The sequence below is a fragment of the Cebus imitator genome, unplaced genomic scaffold (genome assembly GCF_001604975.1).
Source record: "Cebus imitator isolate Cc_AM_T3 unplaced genomic scaffold, Cebus_imitator-1.0 Scaffold183, whole genome shotgun sequence".
In the NCBI taxonomy this organism is placed as follows: Eukaryota; Metazoa; Chordata; class Mammalia; order Primates; family Cebidae; genus Cebus; species Cebus imitator.
The window spans coordinates 3,800,754-3,810,887 of record NW_016107498.1 but is presented as its reverse complement, the minus strand read 5'-3'; the positions used below and the strand labels follow the sequence as shown (position 1 = coordinate 3,810,887).

The following is a 10,134-nucleotide window of genomic DNA, read 5'->3' as shown; positions in this document are numbered from 1 at the left end:
AAAAAAAAAAAGCTGGAAGCATTACACTACCTACTTCAAACTAAACTACAATGCTACAGTAACCAAAACAGCATGGAACTGGTACCAAAACAGATATATAGACCAATGGAACAGAACAGAGGCCTCAGAAATAACGCCATCCATCTACAACCATATGATCTTTGACAAACCTGACAAAAACATGCAATGAGGAAAGGATTCTCTATTTCATAAACGGTGTTGAGAAAAGTGGCTAGCCATGTGCAGAAAACTGAAACTAGAAACTTATACAAAAACTAACCTTATACAAAACTATACACCTTATCCAAAATTAACTTAATATGGATTAAAGACTTAAACATAAGACCTAAAACCATAAAAACCCTAGAAGAAAATCTAGGCAATAACATTCAGGACATAGGCTTAGGCAAAGGCTTCACAACTATTAACACTAAAAGCAATTGCAACAAAAGCCAAAATAGACAAATGGGATCTAAACTAAAGAGCTTCTACGCAGCAAAAGAAACTACCATCAGAGTGAACAGGCAACCTACAGAATGGGAGAAAATTTTTGCAATCTATCCATCTGAAAAAGGGATAATATCAAGAAGTTACAAAGAAGTTAAACAAATTTACAAGAAAAAAACAAACAACCACATTAAAAAGTGAGCAAAAGTTATGAACAGACACTTCTCAAAAGAAGACATTTATGCAGCCAACAAACACATGGAAAAAAGCTCACCATCATTGGTCATTAGATAAATGCAAATCAAAACCACAATGAGATACCATCTCACACCAGTTAGAATGGCAATCATTAAAAAGTCTGGAGACAACAGATGCTGGAGAGGATGTGGTGAAATAGGAACTCTTTTATACTGTTGGTGGGAGTGTAAATTAGTTCAACCATTGTGGAAGACAATGTGGTGATTCCTCAAGGATCTAGAACCAGAAATACTATTTGACCCAGCAATCTCATTACTGGGTACATACCCAAAATATTATAAATCATTCTATTATAAAGATACATGCACACGTATGTTTATTGCAGCACTACTCACAATAGCAAAGACTTGGAACCAACCCAAATGTTCATCAATGATAGACTGGATAAAAAAAATGTGGCACATATACACCATGGAATACTATGCAACCATAAAAAAGGATGAGTTCATGTTCTTTGCAGGGGCATGGATGAAGCTGGAAACCATCATTCTCAGCAAACTAACACAAGAACAGAAAACCAAACACTGCATGTTCTCACTCCTAAGTAGGATTTGAACAATGAGAACACATGAACACAGGGACGGAACATCAAACCCCAGGGCCTGTCGACGGGGTAGGAAGTTGGGGAGGGACAGTATTAGGAGAAATACCTAATGTAGATGACAGGTTGATGGGTGCAGCAAAACACCATGGCACATGCATACCTATGTAACAAACCTGCACATTCAACACACGTATTCCAGAACTTAAAGTATAGTTTAAAAAACAAATGTGAAAGTAAAAAAACTTCTATGGTTAATATTCTCAGAGATAAGAGAAACTATTATATTCATAAAGCAAGCACAGCACATAAAAGTTACATTCAGAAAACAAAAAGGGTGCTCTTCCAAATTAAATATATGATAGCAGAAATGAAAAATTTAACAGGCAAGCTAGAATAAAGTATACAGTCATCTCAGTAAGTAGAGCAAAAACACAAGAGAGAAAAAAAGGAAATGGTTAGACAATCAAACGATTAACCTAGGAGGTTCAATAGCTAAATAGTTCAGAAAGAAAACAGAGAAAGTAAAGAAGAATAAAGTAGTAAAATAAATAAATAACATAAATAATAAGAAAATTTCCTAAAACTAAAGCTAGTAGATATTCAGATTTTAAGGATGTGCTAAGTACCAAGCACAATAAAACAAAAGAAAGCAACGACAAAAAAACTCCTCCTCATACCAAAGCATACCAGCATGAACATGCAGACAAAAAAGAAAACCTAAAAGCTTCCAGAAAATGAACAAGTTACCAACAGGGAGTGGGAGTCCACATGAGAGATGTCAGGAGTAGCACTGGAAGCCAGAGGGCATGCAGCAATGATTTCAAAATACAGAGGGATGTCCTCCAACCTGGAATTCCATATCCAACTCAACCACAGTGTAAAGAGAACTTAGATTATTTTCAGATTGGTGGAGCCTAAAGTAAGTGCCTATCTTCTGAAGATGCCACTGGAAAATGGGCATGAAAGTAAACCAGAAAAGAGAAAAACACAGATTTCAGCAAACAAAATAATATAGGAGAGGCCAGGTGTGGTGGCTCATGCCTGTAATCCCAGCACTTTGGGAGGCCGAGGTGGGCAGATCACCTGAGGTCAGGAGTTTGAGACTAGCCTGACTAACATGGAGAAACCCCGTCTCTACTAAAAATACAAAATTAGCCAGGCGTGGTGGTGCATGCCTGAAATCCCAGCTACTCGGGAGGCTGAGGAAGGAGAATTGCTTGAACCCGGGAGGCGGGGGTTGCAGTGAGCCAAAATCATGCCATTGCACTCCAGCCTGGGCAACAAGAGCAAAACTCTATACAAAATAAGATAAAACAAAACAAAATAAATAAAATAAGATACGAGAAAGACAAAGGAATTCCCAGGAGGGTGAAAAGTAATGACAGAACATGAATTTATTGTTTATCCTAGAGTGAATAACCTTATGGTTTGCTGCAGAAATGTTAATATAATGAGGTAATGATGCAATCCCAGGCCACACTGGGGTATTTACACAATATGTGGTGTATGCATCATGTTACCTTTCTAAAAATCTAAAAAATCTGGATTCCAAAATGCCTAAAGGATTTGGGATTTGAAATTGTGGACCTGCACATACATTTTTATAAGTCCATTTATGTACATTCCTATAAAACTGATATCATATAACATATACAATCTCACACTTTTATATTATTAAAGAATATTTATAAATATGCATTTTTATGGCTGAATGGCATTTGTCCTATGTTTCATAATTTTCTTATTGTTAGACACTGGGTTATATTCAATTTTTGCCTACTATGAAGTAATGATGAGATGGACAGTCTTATGTGTAGTTCTTGAAGACCAATTTCTAAAAACAGAACTACAGTGTCAAGGATGTATGGATCTGCAAAACATTTAAATATATACGCAAGTATCATCTAGTTTATTAAGTAGAAGACATAAAATGAATTAGTAAATGCACAAAGAAATATATAATTACAAATCATAGTAGGGAGCAAGAAGGAAAAGAACCTTGAGCTATGAGAATAAATGGGGAAACTGATACTGAATCACATAGATGTGGGCTCACTAAACGGCAGTGTAGGCTCAAATTAAGCAAACTCCAACTACACACACTGATTTTTAGTTTTACTCATGCTCCAACTCGTCTCATAATCATGCAGTGATAAGTAGAATTAGGCTTTTAAAAGGGCATAGGTTCCAAAGACACGACACCATTTTCAGAGACTGGATTTCTTCTTCCCCTCAGGCACGCTCAGGCTAGGGAATGCTATGCGGGGTAATACGGGTAGGACTCGGATCCAAAAATGTCAGGGGGTTGGGTGAGGGAGAGAAAAAAAAAGAAAAATTACAAGAGGGGAAGAGAAGGAGGTGCATACGAGCCTCAGCTTCTTGTGTATGGGACAAGGACAACAGCTCAGATTTCCTCTGAGTAGCTTCCACTGAGCAAGAGACCTGGCTTAGAATGGCACTCTGTAAAACGGCTTCTGAAGCAGTATCACTTATCTTCAATGCCATACACTTTCTATTCTTTTTTATTGTAATACTTTATTAAAAATTACCATTTGTATTTTACACAATAAGCATGATGCTATAGAACAAAAAACAATCACTTCTTCTAAGCCCAAAAGATTTAGTAAATGTAAGTACTTCTGGTCAAAGGGAAAAAAAAATCACTTTTTGTCAGTATGTCTAATACTAACCCTATGTTCACCCTTATGTATCTTAAATATCATGCCTTTTCTTGGGAAACTAATATTTATTTGACATGATTAGGAAACTCTTGAGTGCTTGCAGTGTGACAGCACTGTCCTGGGGGATGGGATGTACCAATGACTACATCAGGTCTGGCCCCAACCTCATTTCATGGCTTTATGAATATAATAGGGTGAGACAACCAAATAAATCAACAAATAAGGAGATTGCTGATATGGCCAGGAATAAAGGGAATAAACAGGGTGATGTGACTGAGTAATGGGGCTAAGGGGTGAATATGGCCCTGGCTGAGACAGCACATGCTCAGAAAAAGTCTCTCTAAGGAAGTCACAGAAAGTTCAAATAAGCAAGAGCAAGAAATGCCAGGAGCTGAAGGAAGTACACTGCACACAGCAAGAGCAGTGGGGCAAAGGCTGAGGAAGAAAAGGACTTGGCAGATTCTCCGCACAGAAGCAGAGGATGTGGCTCCAGTGCCTTAAGTGCGGGAAAAGCAGTTAGAAAGTGGTTCATGGTAAGAATGTGGATATGACTCTCTATGCAAGGGAAAACCACAGAGGACTTTAAGAAGGCTGATATGATCACCTCTAAATGTTTAAAAATGATGCAATAGTGAAATCAGGGTCACCAGTGAGACTACTTTAGTAATCTAAGCAAGAGTGAATGATGGCTTGGCATAGTTGGTGGCAGCACAGATGGAGAAACCTGTATTTTGAAGGTTTGACTAATGGGTCTTGCAGATGATATTCAAAGAAAGAAGGACTGTAAGAGGCTTTCTAGGTTCTGGGTTTGGGTAGTAGGTTGAATGGTAGGGTCACTTACTGAAATGGAGAAGATCAGTGCTACAGGTATAGACATGGGTATTAAATGCAGGTAAGCTTGTAGGAAAGAACGAACTAGGGTGTGGTGTTGTGTCCATCTGGCATCTGTGACCATAAAATTTAAACTGAAACTAGTTATTTCCACTGCCTGATTTCTTCCCCAGCAATGTCTGACTGTTCTAATGCAGGCTCAGAGGACAAACTGAGTTCATCTAGGGGTGGGGAGTTTGCCAAGGAATAAAATCAAAGTAGGCAATGGTGCATGGACTCTAAAAACTATCTTCACTAGTAACGGAAGAAAAGACAGAACAGATGACATGAAGTAAAATTTGACGTTAATTAGTAATCATCTACAAACTACCCATAATACAGTAAAAAGGATCATCCATCTATTAACTGACTGACAGACATGCTGGTTGAACCATCATCCTATTACAGAAACTACAAAATAAAGGACAAACTAATTATTAATTTTAAGGCAATTTTTCCTTATCTTGAAACTATCCTAAAATTATCCTATAGTAATACTTCTAACAAGAATGAGAAAAAAGTCTTTACCTCATGATTATAATCCAAGATTCCTTTTAATATTTTCTTTAAATTGCTTATCTGTTTAAAGAGAGAGAAAACAACTGGGTAAAAAGCAAAGACAGATCAAAACATAATTTAACATAAACAATTTCTGACCCAACCAATCACTATAGTTAGTCATAAAGTAAATATAAAAAATAAAATTCAAAGGCATATTTAAGTTATTATCATCTTCAAAAGTAGTATTAATGGCTTTATATAATCCAAGAGATTTATAAAACAAATTGTGTCTCCAATTACGTAAAATTTTCAATGCTATGACCACATTAACAACAAGTAGAGGGTAACTGAATGAGACTTAACAATAAATTATTTAGATTTTCTGTGGGTAAAGTAAAAATATAGCATCCTTAATGAAGACCTGAGTTCAGAGCTAGTCTCCCTAGAAAAGTCAAATGCATTTACATAGAGATTGAGTTCTTTTTATTTTATTTATTTATTTTTTTAGAGATAGGGTTTCACCATGTTGGTCAGGCTGGTCTCGAACTCCTGACCTCAGGTGATCCACCCGCCTTGGCCTCCCAAAGTGCTGGGATTACAGGTGTGAGCCACCGTGCCCGGCCAAGATTAAGTTCTAAAGACAGAGTATTAATCAAAAATTATAGTAAAATCTCTTTAACCCATGAAGTATAATGTCTTTAAATTCTTCCCCTATCAGGAAAAAAACAAACTACTATTTCTTTAGTTGAACATCAAAGTAAGTATTCATGAGCCATAATGTTAGGTGAAGGATGGTCAGAATCACCTGCCCTATTTACTGTAAACTATAATTTTTTTCTTTTTCTTTGACCCAACTCATACAGTTTTGTGTTAGGTTAAATGTGTATATGATACAGTTCTATCAATTATTTTATTGATCTAGCTGCCCTTGGCTGGTGTCCGTAGTTGAGATGTCCTAGCACAGAAGCCAATAGGGACTGAGGCTTTCAAATAAGAGCCTGGATCACAGAAATGTGATCCAGTAGTTAATTAAAGGCATATTTATTTGTAAGGAAGAAAATAAACTAAAAAACTTGCTTATTTATTTTTAAATGCCTCATAAAATATGCTTATACTTCTAGAAAAATTTGTAGATATGAAAAATGCATAATATACTTTATTTCCTTTATACTAGGATGTTCATTTTCCCATATTTTTACTATTTGAAATTAGAATACCTTGAAAATCAACTACCATTCATTTAAAATGGTAGTTTTTAAAATCACATTACAAAAAGCTGTATCTTATCTTTATTTATTTATTTATTTTTGAGATGAAGTCTGGCTCTGTTGCCTAGGATGGTGCAATCTCAAGCTCATTGCAACCTCTGCCTCCCAGGTTCAAGCAACTCTTGTGCCTGAGCCTCCTCAGTAGCTGGGATTACAGGTGCCTGCCACCACACCTGGCTAATTTTTGTATTTTTAGTAGAGATGCAGTTTCACCATGTTGGCCAGGCTGGTCTCAAACTCCTGACCTCAGGTGATTTGCCCACCTCGGCCTCCCAAAGTGCTAGGATTACAGGCATGAGCCACCGTGCCCAGTCGTATATCTCATCTTTAAACAATGGCACCATAAAACTAAAGTATAGCATGGAGAATAAGAAGCTCAGTCCTAAATATTAAGACTATGATAAACTTTTCTACCCTTCTCCATATACTACCACTGCCCTTACCCATGACACTGGAGACAGTATATGTGCGTGTGTATATCTGTGTGCCTGCTGGGAGGAGGTATAAAACTCCCTCTGATCAGGCCAGTAAGCAGACACTAAATGATTAGTACCATTATTTTAAACATCATAAATTGTTTTAAACATGCTATAACATTAAAAAAAAAAAATCTTTTTTTTTTGACACTGAGTCTCGCTCTATCACCCAGGCTGCAGTACAGTGGCACCATCTCGGCTCACTGCAACCTCCACCTCCCGGTTTCAAGCAATTCTTGCGCCTCAGCCTCGTGAGTAGCTGGGATTACAAGTGCCCGCCACCACACCTGGCTACTTTTTTTTATTTTTAATAGAGATGAGGATTCACCATGTTGGCCAGGCTGGTCTCCAACTCCCGAACTCAAGTGATCCACTCTCTGCCTTGGCCTCCCAAAGTGCTGGGATTACAGGAGTAAGCCACTGTGCCTGGCCTGCCAGGCAAGAGGCTGAGGCAGGAGGATGGCTTGAGCCCAGGAGTTTGAAATCAGCCTGGGCAACGGAGCAAGACTTTGTCCCTAAAAAAATTTTAAAAATTAGCCTAGTGTGTTGGCATGTGCCTATAGTCCTGGCTACTTGAAAGGTTGAGGTAGGAGGCTTGCTTGAGCCTAGAAAGTGGAGGGTGCAGTGAACTGAGACTGTGCCACTACACCCCATCCTGGGCAACCGAGTGAGACCCGTCTCAAAAAAAGTAAATATAAATAAATAAACTGCCTGTCCTTAAAACAGTGCCAGGTGGGTGCAGTGGCTCACCCCTGTAATCCCAGCACTTTAGGAGGCTGAGGTGGGCAGATCACCTGAGGTTAGGAGTTCAAGATCAGCCTAGCCAACATGGTGAAACCCCATCTCTACTAAAATAATACAAAAATTAGCCAGGCGTGGTGGCGTACACCTGTAGTCCCAGCTACTCAGGAGACTGAGGCAGGAGAATCTTTTGAACTCAGGAAGCGGAGGTTGCAGTGAGCCGAGATTGCGCCACTGCACTCCAGCCTGGGTGACACGGTGAGATTCTATCTCAAAACAAACAAAAAAACAGTGCCATTAAACAGTTTTCATTCACTACCTTAGTAAAAAGAAGGAATTAGATTTTGGCAAACCCAACACTTAAGCAATAAATAAATAATTTTCTTATCAAATGTGTTTCTCGGGGAAAATATAAAGATAACTCAAACTGAGCATGTCTTAAGTCGAGGGGCCTCGCAAGCTTAAATCACTTGTGTGTCTGAGTCTTCACACAAGTATAGAAAAGAAATGGTCACAGATTTCTCCACACTACCAAACATGACAACTACTGGGTCATAACAATCAATTTAATGTTAACAAAATCACAGAGACGGAGAACAAATTAGGGGTTGCAAGGGATTAGGTGTGAATGTGGCTATGGGAGCAGCACAGGAAACCATGTGGTGACAGAATAGTTCTGGGTCTTCACTGTCGTGGTAGCTACACAAAGCTACACATGAAAAAGAGCTACACAGATGTGCACACACCAACACAGAGTGCATGTAACCTTGGTGAAATCTGAATAAAATATGGACTATACCAATGCCAGTTCCCTAGTTTTGATATTGTATTATAGTTATGCAAGATGTTACCCCTGGAGAAATTGGGCAAAAGATACACACAACCTCTTAGTACATTCTTTTTTTGCAACTTCTTGTGAATCTATAATTATTTCAAAACATAGGCCAGGCATGGTGGCTGGTGCTTGTAATTCCAGCACTTTGGGAGGCCAAGGTGGGAGAATCACTTGAGGTCAGGAATTCAACACCAACATGGTCAACATGGTGAAACCCATCTCTACAAAAATATAAAAACTAGCCAGGCATAGTGGCACATGCCTATAATCCCAGCTGCTTGGGAGGCTGAGGCAGGAGATTCACTTGAACTAGGGAGGCAGAGGTTGCAGTGAGTCAAGATTGTGCCACTGCACTCCAGCCTAGGTGACAGAGAAGACTCCATCTCAACAAAATATAGTTAAAAAAATAGTTTAGTAAATTACAACACATATTTTTTTAAATAAAATTAAAACATCACTGTCTAATGTAAGGGTAAAACTCTATTCAGCTATATATACACATACATTTAGGTGGACAATTGGTTGCAATGTAAACTTTATTTCTTACTGTGAGTTTTGGTTAAAGAAGCTTGTAAAATACTTTCATGATACTAGGAAGGAAATGAATATTATCTCTATTAAAAATAACAGTAGCAAATGCCACATGCACTATTCTAAGTACTTAGCATAATATTAACTCATTTCTGTGAGGTAGAAGCTATATCGATCCTCATTTTACAAATGGGGAAACCAAGGCACAGGAAGGTCATAACACTTCCCTGTGGACAATAAATAGCAGAGCTGTCATGTGGACACAGGCACACTAGCTCCAAAGTCCATGCTGTACTGACTCATATTATGTCATGCATAGCTATATAACTCCAGGTGACTTCAATCTTTAATTCTACATTATTTCAATTACAGGCTACCTAAGTTTCTAAAGCTCACTGGACACATCAGACAAAAAACAAAACAAAACAAAACAAAAAAAAAACAGATATTATATACATACAAATATTTGAAGATTTAACAGTGGAAAAATGAAATACCTTTAGCCTCCAATTATCTCCTACTTCAGTTTTGATTCTGTTTAGCCAATTTTCATCAAAATATGCAGGATCTCTGCAAAATAAGGAAAAACTTACATATTAAGATTATGTAGCTATCAAGCTAAACAAAAAAAATTGAATCTTATCCCGTACATCACTTACCTATAACATAAAAATGTATTTGATACATATTAGCCACTAAATACGTGTTAATCATAGTCAAGTTGGCCCGGACGTGGTGGCTCACCCTGTAATCCCAGCACTTTGGGAGGCTAAGGTGGGTGGATCGCTTGATGTCAGGAGTTCAAGACCAATCTGGCCAAAACAGTGAAACCCTGACTCTACTAGAAATACAAAAATTAGCCAGGCCTGGTGGCACATGCCTATAATCCCAGCTGCTCAAGATGCTGAGGTGGGAGAATCCCCTGAACCCGGGAGAGGGAGGTTGCAATGAGCCGAGATTACACCTCTGCACTCCAGCCTGG

General features: G+C 38.2%; 1 protein-coding gene across 2 annotated transcripts in view; it reads right to left on the bottom strand.

The window, feature by feature from the left end:
- The window catches only part of HOOK3 (hook microtubule tethering protein 3), a 122,405-nt gene that overhangs the window by 83,848 nt on the left and 28,423 nt on the right, over positions 1–10,134 (bottom strand). For both annotated transcript variants that reach the window (XM_017545975.2, XM_037744767.1), the window contains exons 3-4: positions 9,650–9,722; positions 5,329–5,379 (exon numbers count right to left, since the gene is read on the bottom strand). In XM_017545975.2, the coding sequence (XP_017401464.1) occupies positions 5,329–5,379; positions 9,650–9,722 (124 nt within the window). The remainder of the gene's footprint in view (positions 1–5,328; positions 5,380–9,649; positions 9,723–10,134) is intronic.